General features: G+C 53.8%; 7 protein-coding genes across 7 annotated transcripts; 4 read left to right on the forward strand and 3 right to left on the reverse strand.

Annotated features, from left to right (window-relative positions):
• Positions 1–384: 384 nt before the first annotated feature.
• On the forward strand, positions 385–3,189 carry W97_07524 (uncharacterized protein; the record flags this gene model as incomplete). Its single annotated transcript, XM_007785393.1, has 1 exon — positions 385–3,189. One exon carries the CDS (start codon positions 385–387, stop codon positions 3,187–3,189), a length of 2,805 nt encoding a protein of 934 aa, XP_007783583.1.
• Positions 3,190–3,700: 511 nt separating this feature from the next.
• W97_07525 (uncharacterized protein) lies at positions 3,701–5,602 on the reverse strand (the record flags this gene model as incomplete). Its single annotated transcript, XM_007785394.1, has 4 exons — positions 3,701–4,324; positions 4,554–5,039; positions 5,091–5,364; positions 5,424–5,602. The coding sequence occupies 4 exons, from the start codon at positions 5,600–5,602 to the stop codon at positions 3,701–3,703; spliced, it is 1,563 nt and encodes a 520-aa protein (XP_007783584.1).
• A 540-nt stretch (positions 5,603–6,142) lies between these two features.
• Positions 6,143–7,114, forward strand: W97_07526 (thymidylate synthase; the record flags this gene model as incomplete). The annotated part of the gene is made up of 1 exon (XM_007785395.1): positions 6,143–7,114. The coding sequence occupies one exon, from the start codon at positions 6,143–6,145 to the stop codon at positions 7,112–7,114; it is 972 nt and encodes a 323-aa protein (XP_007783585.1).
• A 433-nt stretch (positions 7,115–7,547) lies between these two features.
• Positions 7,548–9,057, reverse strand: W97_07527 (uncharacterized protein; the record flags this gene model as incomplete). The annotated part of the gene is made up of 6 exons (XM_007785396.1): positions 7,548–8,010; positions 8,087–8,117; positions 8,174–8,241; positions 8,298–8,659; positions 8,713–8,817; positions 8,878–9,057. 6 exons carry the CDS (start codon positions 9,055–9,057, stop codon positions 7,548–7,550), a joined length of 1,209 nt encoding a protein of 402 aa, XP_007783586.1.
• A 1,253-nt stretch (positions 9,058–10,310) lies between these two features.
• On the forward strand, positions 10,311–12,277 carry W97_07528 (uncharacterized protein; the record flags this gene model as incomplete). The annotated part of the gene is made up of 7 exons (XM_007785397.1): positions 10,311–10,433; positions 10,481–10,665; positions 10,718–10,797; positions 10,945–11,325; positions 11,376–11,399; positions 11,462–11,787; positions 11,840–12,277. 7 exons carry the CDS (start codon positions 10,311–10,313, stop codon positions 12,275–12,277), a joined length of 1,557 nt encoding a protein of 518 aa, XP_007783587.1.
• A 799-nt stretch (positions 12,278–13,076) lies between these two features.
• On the forward strand, positions 13,077–14,885 carry W97_07529 (uncharacterized protein; the record flags this gene model as incomplete). Its single annotated transcript, XM_007785398.1, has 4 exons — positions 13,077–13,166; positions 13,234–13,384; positions 13,437–13,465; positions 13,527–14,885. 4 exons carry the CDS (start codon positions 13,077–13,079, stop codon positions 14,883–14,885), a joined length of 1,629 nt encoding a protein of 542 aa, XP_007783588.1.
• Positions 14,886–17,153: 2,268 nt separating this feature from the next.
• W97_07530 (DNA-binding protein creA) lies at positions 17,154–18,299 on the reverse strand (the record flags this gene model as incomplete). Its single annotated transcript, XM_007785399.1, has 1 exon — positions 17,154–18,299. One exon carries the CDS (start codon positions 18,297–18,299, stop codon positions 17,154–17,156), a length of 1,146 nt encoding a protein of 381 aa, XP_007783589.1.
• Between the last annotated feature and the right edge of the window lie 1,175 nt (positions 18,300–19,474).

The raw sequence follows: 19,474 nt of genomic DNA on the forward strand, positions 1-19,474 counted from the left end.
TATAGGGCGCTCTGCTTCAATGTACAGGTCTTACACGGTTCGGCGCTTCTCTTGCCCGGGACCTAGGCGTTTTTGTGCGCGCGCCCCCACTAAAACTTACCTAAGCCTTAAGCCTAACCTCTTTATTGTCCTAAATGTCTTAAATCGTGAACTTGAATCTAGAAAGCTCTGTATAAACAACTTAATATAATAAGAGGTTAGCTAAAGTATAGAGGCACTAATACTATCGCCTCTATACGAATTTGGGTGAGGCGGCGGAACTCAGGCCTCGTACCTGCAATACGCAAGACAGTCAGAAACCGCAGGCAGCCAGACAAAGGAACTTGCGTTCTTCCTCCAAGGCGACCAACCGAATGTTGTCAAATTAGTCTGGATAAAGCTAGAATGGATTTCATTTCGCTTGACGAGGTGGAGGCAACACTTCGAGAGCTCAAGAAACAGGTGGACCTAGCGCGAATCGACAAGGAATCGCCGTCGCTGAAGCAGGATCTAGACATTAAGTATCAACGAACCCAAGTGCTTTACAAAGAAGGTCGCTTCAAAGAAGCTGAGACTCTCGAAACTCAACGGTTGCTTGTGTTAGTGGCTCTTCATGGCTTCGCAGACAAACGGACCATTGAGTCGATGGACGCCCTCGGCTCGCTGCGATTCAACGCAAAGGGAGAACTGGACGGTGGAGATCTCCTCGATACCGCCATTGCACTGAGAATCAAGACACAGGGAGCAAGCCACCCAGACACACTCGCAAGCCTTGCTAGTATGGTCGCGAACCTCCACCAATCGGGTCGATCCTCAGAGGCAGTACAGCTCGGTCAACACGTCGTCGACATGTGCAAAGCAAGCCTTGCGCCTTCCGACCCAGCGAGACTCAGAGCCATGTCCAATCTAGCCTCCGTATATACATCCAAGGGTGATCTTACCAAGGCCGAGGAGCTTCTCCTAGAGGTTCTGCGGATCCGCGAGGATACTCTCCCTTACGACGACCCAGACACCGTGAGATCCAAGGTAAATCTTTCGGGTGTCTACTTTGGACAAAAGAGATGGAAAGACGCAGTCTTGTTGCTGGAACCTGTTCTAAGCATTCGGCGGCGGACCATGGGCGATAGTCATCCCATGGCCATGAGCATAGCTCGACAGCTAGTATACGCCTACTCACAGCTCATGGGCCACACGGACAATCTCACAATCCAGCTCCTCATCCTTAATACTGCCAAGAAAACACACGGGGAGGATCACGAGCAGACCCTCGACGCGTTACTGAGTCTGATACCAACATATATCCAAAGGCAAATGTGGAAAGAGGCGATAGAAACAACGGAGCAAGTTCTCGAGAAGCAGAAGAAGCGTCTTCCTGCAGATGACCAAATGGTCATCGATCTGAGCTCGCACTTGGATACGTTAATGCGAGAGTTTCCGAACCGTGAGTGCAAAGTTTCAGATGTCTCGAACATAATATATCGCCCCTTGAGTCTCGATTCCCGCCAGATACGGATAGCCTACATCACGAAAGGGAGTCGCAGCGATCCCCTGGAGGCGACTCTCCTACGAACTTCGCTGGACGCACTACCATCGTACGAGGCTCTATCGTATGTGTGGGGAAAAGACCAGAGTGTCGGCAAATTGACCCTGAATGGTCACTGTATTGATATCACGCCAAACCTTCAAGGCGCGTTGGTGCAACTTCGCTCATCCATCGAAGATAGACTGATCTGGATTGACGCGATTTGCATCAACCAGGAAGATCCAAAGGAGCGAAGCAAACAGGTGCGGCTGATGAGAGAGATCTATTCCAATGCGAGACGAGTCATTATGTGGCTTGGTGAAGAAGCCGAAGACACCAAAGCAGGAGTGGAGTTTCTCAAAGCACTAGAAGTGCATCCGTCCCCGAAGGAACATGCCGCGGAGGTTCTTAGGACGGCCCCAAGTGACCTCACTGCAATGCTTAACGGCATAGGCGAGCTAGTTTTGAATCGACCATACTGGAATCGTCTCTGGATCATACAAGAGGTGATGTGCGCCAAAGATCTGGTAGTGCACTGCGGCTCATTGACGGTTGGCTACGAGATTCTGGAGAAAATACACGACATCATTCTCGAAGCTATTGGGGTACTAATTCAAGAGAGACACCCTGCCACGCCGCGATATCTCCGAATAGTGAACCAACTGTTGAGTGGCGGCGGTCGATCGTCATGGAGGGAGCACACTTCGACAGGCATGCCTTTGGAGGAACTCCTAAGATCTCATTGGTCATCAGAGTGCTCAGATCCGAAAGACAGAATTTACGCGTTGCTGGGCATCTCCTCCCTCAGAAAGAGTACTCACCCCGGGCTGAAAGTAGACTACAGCCAGTCAACCAGCGAAGTCTACCGTGGAGCTACCAGGGCAATCGTCGAGGAGACGGGGCGGCTGGACGTTCTTTGTTTGGTGACGGAAGCGGGGACACACGCAGTTACCAAGACCCACAGGGCGCGGCAGCCGTTTCTCCCCTCCTGGGTCCCGGATTGGAACGTTCACAGAAGGACCGCCTTCTCCTTGATCAGCACACACCCGCACTCCAAGGCATCCGGGAACACAAAGGCGGAATTTGGATTCTCAGGTGACGGTACCCGCTTAAATGTAACTGGGCTTGGTATATCCACGCTCGAGTACTGTGCCCAACGGTTTGAGATGGCACAGATGAGGCTGAGAGACATTATGAAGTTGTTTCTAGGCTGGCGAAAGTCAACATTGGATTATTCCCGCCCATGGCGTGGAGGTGGAGTCAACAGCTGGCTCAGAAAGTTTTATTCAATGCTAAATACCAACAAACCTGAGGACACTTGGCCGGTGACTGATGCCGACTGGTCCCGCTGGGAATCAACATCGCTTCTGCCTGGACCCGTTGACTCGGCGCTCTCCGAGCAGGAAAAGCAGTTTTTGCGGACTACATACCAATTCTGTGTGGGCAGGAGGCTCTTCTACTTCAAAGATTCCGGGTCGAGCTCCCTGGGAGGCTTCAACATTGGCCTGTGTCCAAATGAAGCCACGGAGAGTGATTTGCTCTGCGTGATCCCGGGTTGTCCCATGCCAATTATTTTGCACCCCGTGGACGAGCATTTCCTCGTTGTCGGCGAAGCATACGTCCCCGACTACATGATGGGCGAGGCCATGGAAGGGAAGCCTCAGCTACAGATATTTACGCTTCATTAGCATCTCTCTCGAGAATGGGAAAGCTACATCCAGATCGTCGTTTGATTTGATCTATGGTTTGCCCACCCCTTCTCGTCGTCCAAGGATTAGGTATCTTGATTCCTTAAAGGAGAGTAGGAGGCGGGGCTTAGTGTAGAGGGGGGGAAGGCGATATAAGAAGTATGTAGGTCTAGACAAGAGACTGAATGTATAGGTGATGCTGCGGCTAGATCTGTTGGAGGTCCATAAGCGCAGTCGTATTGGTGAGCTATCCGGAGTTGGCGATTAGGAAACAGATGCGAGAGGAGATTGGAGGTTGACTGAGTGAAGCTGAGGTTCCGGGTAAAGAGTCTGGATGTGATCGGTTTGACAGTCTCCGGATTAGATTTGGAGCGTTTTGAGTAGGGGTGAGGTACTAGCATGCGGGACTGGCCAGTTGATGTTCTAGCATCGATGTAGGCAGTACACAATTCTTATTTCGAACAGGTGTCCTTGTCCGAACTCAACGGTTGAGCTCGTCCTGACGATCTTCTCATGATCCACTCCACTTTTTAATGAAGTTCTCTCTTCGACAAGCCTCCTCGACCGTCAAAGGAGCATCGACCTTCGCTACACCTTTACCTACCTCCCCGATTGCATGTTCGAATGCAGCCAGGCGCTCGTCCAAGGGCTTACTGCTCAGATGGACCGTTGCATAATCCGAGCTAGAGTACATCGAGCTCAACACGACCTGCAGCTCCTCATCAGCGCGCCGCATGACCTGAGCCGTAGCCTGAGCAGTAGAAGCGGCAACTGAATCCTGATGTTCCTGAAGCCGAGTCTCCCTGTCAATCAGCGCCGAGTCAAACGCTTTGCGGAATTGTTCGACGTCGTTACTGGGAGCCGAGATATCAAGGTGTCGCAGGAGCCGCTGAAATGCTTCCTGTGATGCGGATTTTCTATCCAATCCCCATGCCGGCTTCGCCGCATGTAGTGGGTGCTTCTCCTTGGTCGCTGCTTTAGTAGGTGACGCCGTTCGGGCAGCCGAGAGACTCGCAAGCTCTTCGTCCAGCACGGTTGAGATCTGCTCAATAGCCTTGTGCACTGGGTGGAGTTCCTGGGTCTGTGCACTCATGACATCGAGCCTCAACGCTAGGTATTCGAGGGTAGATACAACCTAAGTACATCAGCGATGCTTGTCCATCTGTTTAATAGCCTGCCACTTGTGAAAGTTCTGCGGGCATATCGCTCTGTTCGTAGGGATGGCACGGAAAGACAACGGAGTCACGCCTCGTAGAAAACCGCACACCGTATCGGACTGCCGTCAAGGATGTAAGGGAACGACAGTCACCTCAGCAGCAGCGTGTAGAAGGATACAGAAAACGCGATTCTGGTCTGTTACTTACATATGCTGACCACTTTTCCTGCTCGGCCAGTTGAGATTCCTTGGAGCGCTTGAGTGACCGCAGGATGGGCTCTCGCAGCTCATGTTCGACCACCATCTCCGCGACTGAAGCAATCTCCGCATGCAGTGTTTCTAGCTCGGCTTTGAGTTCGTCTCTTTCCGCCGTGAACTCTTCAACGGACCTTCGCACAACATCCTCGCCAAAGTAGCTGTGTAGACTTTGCCTATACAAGGCGTCCACGTGTGTCTTGATCTCAGCTGTGCGGAAAGCCACAAGCGCACGACACCGCTGCTCAACGGACTTCAGGCCATCGTAATCTTCTGGTGCCTGCTGAAGCTTCGGCGCTAGCTTCGCAATACCGGTGAGCAGACGATCATCGGCCGTAAGACGCTCAGTGATCGATGTAAGCAGCGAAGCCTTCGAAGACTTCACTTCACGTTGGAGGGTGGCCAGCTGGTCTGTGGCCGCTTCTGATAGCTCTTGAGCCTGATCACAGCTTTGAGCACGACAGTCGCAAGATAGAAGGTGTATACGTACAGCAATGTCCAGACTCTGTAGCTCCTGTACATGCTTTCGGTTTCTGTCCGCGGTTGCACGCCTTGCCGCTCCAATCGGTGCATCGTTTTGTGCTTTGAGCGCAAGCAAAGCCTGTTTCTGCACCTCAAGAGCCCGAGACTGCTTTTCGATTGCTGCGGTCGAGCTCTCCAAGGATTCAATAGCTGTCTGGATCTCGTGATCATAGATAGGTCGAACTGACTGAGCCCCATCTGACACTTTGGACAAGCTGTGCCGCGGGAAGAGCTTGCGGTAACTGCATAATATAAGCAAGATGGTCCCTAAGCGTTACTCATACTATATCCAATCACATACAAATCCAGCTCATCCTTGCTTAGCAATGTAGCTGGCTCGAGGTATTCATCTACCCATGCCGTGATCTCATCTTTCGTCTTCGCAGATTGGAAGGCCCACTCGACATCGTCTCGCCCAAGCCCGGTCTCGCGCTCCTCTAGCGCAGTAAGCAAACGTTCCAGGCTGTGTGAATCCTGCATCTTTGACAGCTGTTGAGTCCTTCAAAACGCCATGCAGGGGGACATCAAACAGAGGGCTTGCTCCTTCATGTAACAAGAGAGCGGGTAAATGTTGAGCATGCAGCAGAGTATTCCAGGATATGAAAAGTGTCGTTGGAGATATACGATACTTCTAGTGCTTCATCGCTAATTGTAGTTTTGGGCCGTCGGAGCTTGGAGCAGGGAAACGCCGACCACTTTGCGAATCACGCGTCGCGTCGCGTCGCGTCAACGCGTTCACTGGACGCAAACCATGGGATACGCAAAAGGAAGATGAACAACGGAACGAGCAAAGAACATATCTGGTACTCAGTTCTTTAGCACTACAACGAGTAATAGATCACAGCGTGAGGACTATTGGAACACTCCATAAGGAACTCGGGTTCCGCCCTCGCTCCAGTCTGCTTCCACTTCCACTCCATCATCAACGGCACTTTCCCAAGAGAATCATCATCGAAAACATCCCATCATCAGTAACTCAGAACACTATAACATCTACGACCAACCCCCCCGTCCTCCATCATGTCGCCCGCACCTCCAAATCACGAAGAAAACCAGTACCTCAACCTCATCCGCGAGATTCTCCAGCATGGCGAGCACCGACCCGATCGCACCGGCACAGGCACATACTCAATCTTCGCACCGCCTCAAATGAAGTTCTCCCTCTCCAAGCCCTCCGCCGACCCCGGCCAGCCACCAATCCCCATCCTCCCCCTCCTCACCACCAAACGCGTCTTCCTGCGCGCCGTCATCGCAGAGCTCCTCTGGTTCATCGCAGGCAGCACGTCCAGCAAACCATTGTCGGATCAAGGCATCAAGATCTGGGACGGCAACGGGAGTCGCGAATTCCTCGACAGCGTCGGGCTGGCGCATCACGCAGAGGGGGATCTGGGTCCTGTGTATGGCTTCCAGTGGCGGCATTTCGGCGCAGAATATAAAGGCGCAGATGCAGACTACACAGGGCAGGGCGTAGATCAACTGGCCGAAGTCATCGACAAGCTCAAACACAGACCGTACGACAGACGCATCATCCTCAGCGCCTGGAACCCGGCGGACCTGAAGAAGATGGCCCTCCCGCCGTGCCACATGTTCGCGCAATTCTACGTGTCGTCCCCGCGGCCCATCGTAAACGGCGTGGAGAAGCAAGAGAAGGAGAAACCGCGTGGCGTGCTACACTGCCTCCTCTACCAGCGCTCCTGCGACATGGGCCTCGGCGTGCCGTTCAATATCGCCTCCTACGCGCTGCTGACGCATATGCTGGCGCATGTGTGCGATCTTACGCCTGGGACGTTCACGCACACGATGGGGGACGCGCATGTTTATGTTGATCATGTGGAGGCGTTGAACGTGCAGTTGGAGCGGGAACCGAGAGATTTCCCGGCGCTGGAGATCAAGAAGGATAAGGGGGGAAGCATTGATGGGTGGATGGCGGAAGACTTTGTGGTTGTGGGATACAATCCGCACAAGACAATCGCGATGAAGATGTCTGTATGATTTTGTGGTGCGGCGGCGCAATTACTGAATAGGAGCATACTTTTGGACGGAGAGCACATTGCAGGAGTACTTGCATTCTGTCCGACTGTAAGCAACTGGAGCATGCACATTGCTAGAAATACTCACCTGGGATATCACGCAGTTACGAACTATAACACAATGCAAACAGTAGGAGAGGGCAGCCCATCAATCAAAATGCCGCCCTCAGTCCTGGAAGCTTGAAATTCCTAGGCCTCTGGAATTAATGGCCGAGACCGAAGCTGCGTGAGCAAATCTATCAAGCTGCTAAATCAGGAGTGGTTTCAAGGGTTTCAGCGATTTCAGACCGACCCAAACAGATTCTTCGCTAGCCCCCTTCGCATTGAGACAATACATTGACAAGACCACAGCATAACACCCCAAAAGCTGTACTCCATGACCCATTACGAAGCAATTAAAATGCGACACCATTTCCCGATCTGCTCCTGGTATCTGCATCCTCCACCTGGATCGAAACCTCCACATCCCGCCAGATTTCCCCATGGAGGCCTCGTTGCTTAAGACTGGATTGGCTAGAGTCTTCATCTTCGGCCCCGCCCATGATGGCCTGGCTGCGGAAGTCGTCGTAGTGGGTTTCCGAGGTGCTAGCGTACGCGCGGGTGCTGACTTTCGACTCGACTGGAGGTACAAGAGGGAAAGGCGAGTTGTCCTGGCTGCGGAGGTTGGATTGGAGATTGGACTTGGGCCGCGTGCTTCCGGACCGCTTCGTGAACATCCCGGTGCTGCCGCCCCGCGAGTCGCTGAGCTCGTACTCCTCTTGCGTAACGTAGGTGCCGGTTTTGCCGGTTTGGAGACTGTTCCAGAAGGAATTCGTGCGTGGAATCGTCGCGGTGATCACGGAGAAGTGGATAACGATCCTAGAGTGTTGTTGTGAGCCTCTCGTTCTTTGGTCTTTTCTGAGAAATGGCAGGAGCTCAAGAGGAGAGAACGTACTGATCCCAGATCGCTAGGTCTAAGCTGGCCCCTGAGAAGTTGAGCGTGAGTATTTGAGTAGCCTGGGTGGGGATGAGGCGTACATACACGTTTGATCTGCTGAACGCAAAGATTTGCCCACTGCAACAATCTGGCCTATAGCTACGAGAGACACGCTGTTCTAAGTCAGATCAACTATTCAGTCAACGGGTAACGAAAAAGGGAGACCTACAGAACCCTCGTTCCGAATAGACTTATCACTTTAATCCGCGCGGCCTTGGCCATCTTTAACTTCCAGATTTTCCGATAGGCACCCACGGCAAGGATCACATCTGTTACCATGTTCGATATAATAACCGCGTAATTCAGAGAACTGCGCGAGGGGCACCGCGATGGTGCGAATCGCCATAGCTCAGGCAATGGGCACTGAAACGCCAAGCTGAAGAAACAAAAGACTGCCCAGCCAGCAGTGAGTGCGAGGGCGATATAGTAACCGCGATGCACTGATGGTGCTACCCGCTTGAACAGCATCACAACGGACGCCTTGGCCGATGCCATGGCGATGATACCGGCAAGTTGGCCCGCATAGACAAGCTTTGATAGAAAGTCAGCGACGCAAGTCATAGTAGCAACTTGCTGTAACGCACCTTGAAGTACGAGGTAAGACCTGCCGGGCTAAGACTTGTGTCGTGTCTTCCAAGGCCAGCAAGCACAGCCCGATAAAGAAGGGCGGAATTTGTGACTGCAAAAGCCTGCAAAATCCACGTATGAGTAAAGTAGTCGCAACAACAGCACAGGAAGTCTGAACGTACTACGGCCAGCGCAAAAGTCACATCATCAAACATAAGCTCAAGTCGATGACGAAGAGCAAGTGCGACGCGGATGGCGGCAATACTGAGCGTGATGACGATCAGATTAAACGATACTACTACCACGACGGGGCCGCGATTATCTGGAGTAAGCTCCTGGAACGGTTCGAGTACGCCAGACATGTTGGTGTTGCTGTTCAACTATGGAGCTCCCGTAGCGTGATGCCAGTGGAAACAAATCTCTAAAGTGCAAGGAGAAGGCCAACAGGTCTGATCTGACCAGAGAAGGAACGTCGTTGGCCATGCTGGTCTTTCAAAGTCCATATCTCACGATCTAACTCATCTTGATGCCACAGGGTATCCGATAGATTGGGCAAGAGATCAATTCAAGCTCGACCCACGTTCAGGAGCACCAGATATCCGGGATGCAAGGCCCGCTCTTCCGATCTGTGATCCACACCATCGTTCCTGCCATGAGGTAGCGGTGAGGCCCTGGAGCGTATTCCGATTGGATCTTCCTTTCTGAGAATTGCTGTGAGGATGAAAGCCCCCGGCGAGATTAACACGACGAAGCCCGTTAAGCCGTGTCAGTGTTCATGATTTCTTGCGCCTCAAAAGCCACTCGTTTCAAAGACTCAACGCTCAGTGCAAGATCTGCACGACTGAGGCTCGCAAGATATGGAGCAAAGAAGATCCAAAGTAAATAAATCGCTAGGTCGGAAGCATGGGGTAGTAGCATGTTCCAGACTGCCAGCTGTAAGGGCACCAATACAGCTCATAATAGACAGCGAAAAGCTTGCAAATAGAATCTGGAAAGCGCACCGCGTTTACCGCCCAGCAGCTAGGATAAGAGAGTGCCCTTTGCACCCTTATCGGATGAACTGGTGAAGTCGAATGAAGCTGCACGGCTGGTGCGGAGCTATCAACGGGGGGCATTCGGGCACAAGTTCCCGGTGCTAGCGTGGCCATGGACCCCATTTCCCGCCCTGTGCAGCCCGCTGGAGCAACATCCATGAACATCCTCGTGCTGGGCTGCTGCCAGTTGCAACGAGTGGAACATCTCCGCCACCAGCACAGGGCTCAAAAGTGCTTGGATGTGCTCGTCGTGCATGATGGCTTGCTGCCATCACCTTTTCTGGAATCAGGGCTCGCTAGGATATCCGCGACCATCTATGAGGATTGCAGTCCTCGACTCCAAGCCGACCCGTGTAGACTAGAAGCGGGCAAGGGCGCTAATGCGGATGTGCTGCCCCTTGGGATGTAGGATTAAACAGGCGGGGAGTCTTCCTCGCTGCGATCACTCCACCGCCACTCCCTGTGAGAACCTCGTGTGCCTTGCTCCCTGCTGAGGACCGGCTCTGAGCGCTGACACTTCAATCTTCACATGTTGTAACCCTCTTCACCTTTTCAGCTATTCCTTAACCCATTTCATGAACATGGCAGACGACAAGTCCTTCGAGATGACTGTGGTGGAGGAACGCCCCGTTCAGGAAGCCAACCTGGAGCATCAGATGGATCGGGACTCGGGAAACCGCAGTGAGCAAAAGGGCTTTCTGGATGTATGAGCTGCGCAAATCGTTCAATGGGCAATGCTGACATTCCGCAGCGCTACATCAATCCTTCGGCCATCATCAACTTTGGGTTCACCCTACAAGCGGCTTGGGAAGCCTCCGGGGTTTCCTTCCAGTTCAGTCTGCTGAACGGCGGTCCGGCGTCATTAGTGTACGGCAGTATATTTGCAGGCGTAGGCTCGACGATGATCGCCATATCGCTGGCAGAGATGGCTTCGATGTAGGTCAGAGCTGCTGCAATTGCGAATATATCACTCATGTATACGTTACAGAGATCCTGTCGTAGGAGCGCAGTATCGATGGTCTGCAGCATTCGCACCTTCGCATCCAGCATTCTGGGGACTGTTTCAAGGTACGTGCACAGTCCATGAGTTTATTCAGGATTGTAGAGGGTGGTGTAGTAAGCGCGAGTTGCCAAGTTCTAACATTGGGATTCCATACACGCTCCATAATCTTTTCCTTACCTCCCGCCTGCATCATGAGAGCTAACGACAGATAGGTTGGATGTCCGTATTCGCCTGGATAACTGCGACAGCAGCGTCACCCGCATACCTCGCGAATGTAGTTCAGGGCCTTCTCATCTTCAACTACGAGTCCTACGAGCCTCAACGATGGCACGGCACTTTGATCATGTGGGCCTTCGTCATTGTTCCCGTGCTGTGCAACTTCTGGTTCAGGAAGCTTCTGAACACGCTCGAGATGATCGGGGGGATATGTCATTTTGTGTTCCTCGTGATATCAGTGATCACCTTGGGTGTCTTGGCTAGGCGGAGTACGGCAGATTTTGTCTTCAATACTTTGACTCACGACCTCAGCGGTTGGACAAACCCTGCCATAGCCTGGAGCATCGGGCTTTTGACCGTCACCTTCCCGATCACTGGTGAGTCTTGCAAACCACTTTTGAAGCCTTGTAGTAACTAATGAAAACAGCCTTCGACGGAGTGCTCCACATGAGTAAGTTAATCAAGCTCCAGCAGTCGTGTAACCTGAGTATACAGTAAACTTACAACGTACAGGTGACGAGGTTAAAGGACCAAAGACAAGAGTACCGCAGAGCATGATTACGGCTGTGACCTTGAACAGCGTGATGCAGTTCGCATTCATGGTCTGTCTCATGTTTTGCATAGGCGACATCGATCTTGTGTCGACTTCTCCGACCGGCCTCCCTATTATCGAAGTGTATTATCAGGCCACCAAGTCGAAACACGCGACCAACATTCTGGTGGTGATGATGGCCTTTATACTGTTCATCTCGCTATTCAACATCTTCGCCTCTGTCTCACGCCTGACATGGGCTTTCGCCCGCGACAACGGACTACCTTTCTCGAACGTGTTCTCCTACGTAAGTATACCTAGGTAGCGCAAGTTGTTCAAAGGCTGATTTGGCGTAACAGGTCCATCCGACTCTAAAGATTCCGCTCTATTCTTTGGGACTAGTCGGCGTGGTCTGTTGCCTGCTCGCTATCATCAACATCGGCTCCTCCACAGCCTTCAATGCGCTGATCTCGCTCCCCCTGATCTCCCTGTACATCTCCTACCTAATACCGATCGTCTTCCTCCTCTGGCGCAAGGTCAGGGGAAGGCATCCGATATACGGTCCTTTCAAGCTCGGCCGCTACGGGATCCCAATCAACCTGTTCGCCACGGTCTACATTCTGTACATTCTCAGCTTTGTACCGCTACCGACGATCAAGCCCGTGACTGCGGTGAACATGAACTACGCGGGACCACTGGTGCTTGCTGTCATTGTTATCGCCATCTTGGACTGGACTTTCAGCGGCCGTTACAGGTTTCATGTTCCTGTTCCTCGCGCTACCAAAGGGGATTTTTAGATAGTGGAGATGTTTCCCGAGCGTTGATCTTCGTATGGGTCTCAAGGTAGCACAGGCTCTGCCTCAACCGACGGACGATAGTGAAAGAGGCTTGGAGGCTATTCAATAGAAGGTCAAGCGGGGAAGCAGAATATTGAATTACTAGCAGTCAATGATCAAAGCTCCAGAGGGCACAAACCAAGCCATCCGGCCAGCGCTCTCCGCGCCCAAGGATTATTGCCTTGAATCAATCGGCTCCGAATCCCAGACTGCTTAGCAAGGGCGTGACGGATTTTGTGGCGTGCAGTAGCTGATTCCGAGGACATGATTGATATCAAGCACCCACCATTCCCCACGTGCCAGGGCTGCCGGGTAGATTGGCCGAGAACGGGCCTACTCGAATACATACTCCCACTCTTGCAAGAGAATGTAATCCATCAGTGCCTGGGTTGGCGAACTGAAGCTGGAGATGGGCGAGGCATTCGTTCTGGCCGTACCGTCAAGATGAACAACTCAGACCCGCATGTGCAGTCAGAACGGACCGGTTTAACGGCTTGCATCAACCCCTGGTCAGAACGGATGCGGACCCCAGATCCCCGCAGGATCCTGCGGGCACGGAAGGCAGCATTTCAAGCCCTGTTCATGCGGGATCCTGCATGGCCAAGCCACGGAGCTGGACCCTCGTATCAGCTGCTTGAAGCGGAGACACATGTTAATATGAACGGGGCGCTTTGATTTGATATTCATATTCCTGCCGTTGCTCTCGAGAGAGCTGTTCAGATCTCTTTGTACAAGGTTCTACTCTGCGGCTCGGGGCATTATGGAGGTTCTTAATGCGATACGCATTGGCATTTCGTCTTTGCGGTACTATCAGTTGATTGCCTATGTAGCCATCTTGGTCATTCTCTACGTGAGTCTTCTGAAGAAAGCCCTCCAATCTACACGCGGAGACAGTACAGGATTGACACTTCATCCAGTATGTGATCAACGCCGTGTATCGGGTTACACTCCACCCGTTAGCGAAATACCCAGGGCCTTTTCTCCAAAGAATTTCGGACTGGCCGTTGGTGTTTCATTGCTACGGAGGCAATAGACACATCATTGAATACCAGAACCACCAGAAATACGGTAGGATTGGTAGACCTATGGGGTCGCTAGGAAGTTTACTGACGCCAGACAGGCAAGATAGTCAGATATGGTCCCAACAGCGTGAGTGACGATACTCCCCTCCCTTCGCATCTTAAGGAAGCAAGCCAAACCCCTCTCCCAGCTCTCCTTCAGTACAGCCACGTCCATGCAGACAATCCACCACGCAAAAGCCAACATCAAGAAAGGGGAATGGTACAAAACCCTCGACATATCAGCCGGAGCTCCGAGCATCCAGATGATGATTGACAAGTCCGAGCATGCGATCCGACGCCGTACAATCAGCCCTGCCTTCTCCGAGCGCGCTCTCAGGGACGCCGAAGGCCTCATCGCTATCAACGCGCGCAAGCTAGCCGACGCGATCGGAACCCTGCCGAATGGCGCGAATCAAGGGGACTGGACTCAGCCCAAGAACATGAACGACTGGGCAACGTATTTCGGATTTGATTTTGTGAGTGATCTGGGGTATGGGAGATGCTTTGGGATGGTGGAGGATAGAGACAATCGGTGGATCCCGGGGGTGCTTAAAAGTGCGAGCAGGTTCTTGTACTATGTTGGATACCTTCCGTTCGCACCAATCCTCAGGCCCCTCATGGGAACATCGATCCAGGACTACGTTGGTGGTCAGTCGGCTGCAGATTCTTTGAAGTATACGCGGCTTGCGAACGGCCGGTTGGCGGAGCGGATGGAGTTGGAACGCCAACTGAAGGACTCTGGTAAAGAAACGACACGGAAAGACACGTTCCACTACCTGCTGAACACCAAAGACCCCGTGACCGGGAGAAGATTTACCACAGAAGAGCTGCAGGCGGACAGCAGTCTGATAATCGCTGCCGGCAGTGATGGAGTTGGGTTAGCGGTGTCGTCCACCATATTCTATCTGCTCCGCTACCCGACAACGCTTTCAAAGCTCACCGACGAGATCCGGTCCGCTTTTGCGGACGTCTCTGAAATTCGCCACCCTAAGCTCGGCTCGCTGTCCTACCTCACGGCATGCGTGGACGAATCAATGCGCTTGTGTCCGGCCAAACCGAGCACGCTTCCTCGCGAAGTTCTCTCCGGCGGCATGATAATTGATGGTCACCACATTCCGCAAGGCATCAGCGTTGGCACCCCGACATACGTGCTGCACCGCGACGAAGACATCTACCCCGAGCCATGGGAGTATCGTCCAGAGCGCTGGATCGTCGACGAGAAATCAGGGGTCAGCTCCGAGAACGTCGCGGCAGCTCGTTCCGCGTACTGTCCGTTCCTCATCGGGCCCATGAACTGCATCGGGAAGAACATGGCATACATCGCTGTAAAGCAGGCGCTGGCCCACTTACTGTTCCGGTATGATATCCGGCAGGCGGGTGCCGAACTGACTGGTGGAGGGAGGCCGGACCTTGAGAAAGGGAGACAGAGGGAGGATGAGTACCAGATGACGGACTATATCATAGGGTTCAGGGATGGACCGATGATTGAGCTGAGAAGTAGACTTTGAGTCCTTGATAAGGAAGGAGGGACTGAGGCCGCTGAGGAAGGGGCTAGATGAATGTATATAGCCACGTAGTCTTACTCTGAGAGATGATCGACTCTTGAGAATTAAACGACCTACCAGACCAATCAGAACATCTTGTGGCCGCTGTTTGAAGCCGAATGTGAGTGCGGATGACATGCACCAAATCTATTTCGACGTCCTCTTGAGAATGCAAGTGTACGACGCACCCCTAGCCGTGACCCTTTGCGGCATCTTCACCGCACTCGCACCTTCCAAGGGCCACCCAAAAGTCCGTTGCCGCATCTTTGCTTAGCTTGTTGATTACCAGATTCACTATCGAATTGGACTCATGATCTTATTAATCGTAGAGCAGCTAGACCGGTTTCGTATGATAGAAAGTGAAAGATGTTCGGCAGTTCAGCTCTTTGACGCATCGATCGCCTAAGGTGTCTTTGAGCTGTGGACTGTGCTTGAGGGCGATCATCTCTATGGCTACGGAGTAGCTTTCAATGCGGCAACGAACTTTACGAAGTGCCCTTGTTCCACCGACAGAGATCATGACGTTAAAGGCCAATTCGGACCTGCGCACCCCGTCCGTTCCTGCGTCTTTCGTCCAATCTCGCCGATGATCGTTCGGACAAATCCGCTCGTAAGAGACATGGGATGTAATGACAGCCGCGTAAGAGCGGCTGGGGAGTCTTCGTGACGCCTTCGCTTAAGTTTTCACCGTACAGCTTCCTATCTCTTTGATGGCTCTCTGTCGTAACCACTAGCTTAGTGGCGGCTTCTCTTTATCGGTAAGGCGGTTGATCACGACAGATGGCTATCAAAGAGATGGATTACGAGGACTCAATTACGACAACTGAGCGTCGACAAGCAGATATCGGCCACGGGAATAACACTCCCAAGGTGCGCGTAAGCATTTTCCCGATGCTGAGACTGGACGATCTCACCTCCAGGCCGACGTCCTCACCCACAGCAAGCCCCCCCGCAAACGAACCGAAGTTCCTCATCCCCATCCCCCACAAAAACCAACCCACGGCTCAGTCGTGGAGAGGACCACAGCCCAGAACCGCGGGGTACCTCCGTTGCCCAGAGCCGCATTTCGTCCCGCTCCATCTCATCTCATCTCCACCACCTTCATCTCCCCACCCCGTCATCTCAACGCCTGAACCTCGTAACGGTGCTCCCGACGGAATACCCCAGAAAGAGCACTCCGGCGACCGGGTCAGCCCAATCAGCGAGGGCGAGTAACCTCACACACGCAACGATGTCCGCCCTCGCGCAAAAAAAAGGGCGGTGGAAAAGCCCTATCCCGAGACGTGCCTGAGATATCCGCAAGGGTAAGGCGCAACCCCCCTCCCGTCCCGCCGCTTTTCCAAGAGGCGAATCCTCGGACCGGGTCAGCCTTTCTCGCACGGCCAGACCACTGCGCGCACATGCGGAATTCAGCAGAAAACAAATCACTTGTCGTAATTCTAGGGGGCTTCACGATAGGTGGCAGCTGCAGCATGGAGATCTCAGCGCCGTCCAGTGAATGCGATGCTGATCAGGAACCGGTCCGAGCGAGATGGGGCACCGTAGTCCCAGATGCAGAGCGTGGAGAAATGCGGGGAGAAATGCGGGGAGAATATCGGGGTGATAAGTCGAGTCCCAGGCGGCACCGTTATGATGGGAGTGCGTGATCCCGTGTCAGATGCGGGCTCTGGGGGGAAACGGTGAGACTTCGTACCGCACCCGGCCGAAGTTACGCAATAAGGCCCGAGGATGGTGATACCAGGCCGCCGTGAGACGGAAGCAGAGTCAAACGTGATTACGCCAAGTATTGTACAAGCGGTTGGCTTTGCGAGCGATGAAGAGGTGTGTTCGTATTAAGTGGTCCCTAGTAGCCCTGTCTGGCCGAAGCCCAACGCATCTTCAGAAAGGAGAGGCCAGATTGTGTCCCACGCAATCCTTCGTCGACAGAAATGAAACGCGTGGTGATAAAATACACAGTGCGAGTCCCATTCGAGAGACCGCGGGGTATGAGCCGACCGAAGAAGAGAACTGGATGAGAGGAAAGATCTATCTGGTAAAAACGGATAGGAGACTCGTGAAGTTCTGCCCAGTATTAAAGTGTGGTGTAAAACGCCCTGCTTTTTCGCTCAAACATGCCCCCCGCTGGGTGTGGTATCGCCCCTTGAGCCCTTCTATAGTCGTGAACGCTTGCTCGCTTCTACCGATACCGCCATAACCATATACTCCTGCAAATGCTGTGTTCAGACTGTAGACTTAGAAACGATCGGCGAGGTCGTTGCCGGCGACCGAGCCGGTCTGCGACGAGTTGCCGGAAGAGAAGCCGCTGCTGCTGTTGAGCAGATCTTGGACGGCCACCTTGGGCGGCTGAGGAACGGGCAGTTTTCTCTGCGCGCCCTCGGGCCTGGAGATGATGTCGCCGATCCGAAGACCACTGCTCTGATGAGGCACGTAAGGATGCGAGCCGTCTGCGCTGGGCTCCATGGGAGCGAGTGCTGGCATCGGCTGGAGAGACAGGTGTCGGAGGTGAGGAAGGTCGAGGCCGTGTGGTCGGAGTCGAGGAGAGTGTGCGGGAGTGGCCAGAGGAGTGTGGTCCGGTGTGGGTGAAGTAGAGTCGTTCGAGAAGGTCGGAGAGGGCGGCGCGGTCGACATGGGCGAGCCAGGTCGCGATCTCTTCGTCATGCGGTGCCCATAGGGATCATCTTCCTCGTGCGAGTGCGATCTCGACATCGGCTGTGACTGAAGCGAGTACTGTGCCAGTCCGGGAAGACGGCCGGAGTTGTTGTGGTGAGTGTACGAGTGGTTGAGTTGCTGATTGTAACTCGAATGACTGCTACCAAATTGCTGGGGCATAAGGTGCGTTTCGCGCTGAGCCCGAGATGCAGCAGTTGCAAGAAGGTCGATCGGATTGCTCGAGTGCGCGCCGCTGTTCCCGTTGAACGATGGGAGGCTTGGGGTAGCCCCGCTGGAGTAGCTGGCATAGGTGTGAGGCGGCGAAACGTTTGGCGAGCCGACGGCGGAGTTGGGTGCTGAGCGCGAGAGTGGTTTGGTTGGCGGCGCCATCATGTGCGTCATCTGTCCGTTCTCGAGTAGGCCAGCGTTGACGACGGTGTTGACGGAGTTGGCGAGTGCCTGAGCGTGTTGTTTGTTCCCTCTTCTCGAGTTCGGGTTGTTGTGTATCCTGGAGTGCCGGGTGAGCTCGTCCGACCGGCTGAAGCGTTTTGTGCATCCCGGGTACAGGCAGGCGTGTGGCTTCTCCCCTGTATGTGTCCTGATGTGTCTTGTCTGGTGCTCCAAGCGGTGAAACGCCTTATCGCACAGCGGGCACTTGTACGGTCGCGGCAGGTCCTGGCGGTTTTGGTCGTCTTGGCCTGGCTGCGTCCCTTGCAGCATCGGAGCCATGAGGCTCACTGTTGCTGCGGCCATCGGGTCCGTGGTGGTGTCAGCGTCGGATTGTGTCGCGTGTGGTGCAGTTTGCGGCGGTGGTTGATGTTGTTCGTGGTGTGGAGGAAAGTGCGAAGGTGCTTCGGGGTTCAGTAGATTGGAAAAGTCCACGGCGGACCGTGACGGCTGCATGTGATCGGCACCAGGCAGCGACTGGCGCGTAGGAGACGCTGCAAGGGCGAGACGGGAATGTGATGGATGTGACGGAAGGCTGTGTTACGTTGGGTAAGACCAGATGCCGGGAAAACGCGGGATGAGGGGGGGGGATTGGCGACAAATTTATCGAACGCGAGTCTGAAGCGAGTCTGGGTGACGCAGCGAAACGTGGGGAACGGCTGCCGGGCAAATCTCTAAAACCGAGACAGGGAGAAGGCGGGCTAAGCTCGATCGGGCGATGCAGCGCTGTCGGGTTCTCCTTCCCTGGGCGCTATTGGTGGGGCGACCGGAGGAGCTGAAACGGGCAAGGTTCCGGGGTTCCGTCAAGCCCTAACTGCGCCCTGGAGGCTTTGGTGGCCGCCGTGCGGTGCGCCTCTGGCGATCTGGCTCAGTACAGAGGCGTCGGGGAAATGGCTAAAACACTCCTGCAGGTTGCAGATGCGGGCGGATGAACGCTCAAGATAACCTGTCCGCAAGATACGAGCCTAGCTGAGGCGCTTCCCCGGACCGAGTCAGAAACCTCGCGACTGTGGGGGAGAGTGTTGAAGCGGTCAGCGTGTCGGCGTGTCGGCGGACCAAAGGGGAAGGTACCGCCAGAGGGTAAGTTGCTGCTGGCTCCAGTAACGTGAGGTACCAAGGGTAAGTCTTCGGACGACGTGGTCGGCGGCTGTGTGCTATTCCCGTGAGCGCTTTTTATCGCCTTCTTCTGGCCGAAAATTTCTGAAGGTGCGGCGGAGCCGACGTGAGGTTCAGCTGACGGCAGCTGCTGCGGTCTGGATGCCAGCGTGGTCCCAGCGTATCTGACACGATGGGCCACTCGAGTACCTGTACTTGACCCCGTGGTGGATTCGTCGCGGTTGCGCTCACGAGATGTCGTGCTTGGAATTCTTAAAAGTGAGGGGTGTTGCAGGCTCAGACTATCTTAACAGTGAGGAAGGAGGTGTGGAGATGTGGGATGGCTTTTGGTTCTCAGGTGG

Source organism: Coniosporium apollinis, assembly GCF_000281105.1.
Source record: "Coniosporium apollinis CBS 100218 chromosome Unknown supercont1.41, whole genome shotgun sequence".
Lineage (NCBI taxonomy): Eukaryota > Fungi > Ascomycota > Dothideomycetes > Coniosporium > Coniosporium apollinis.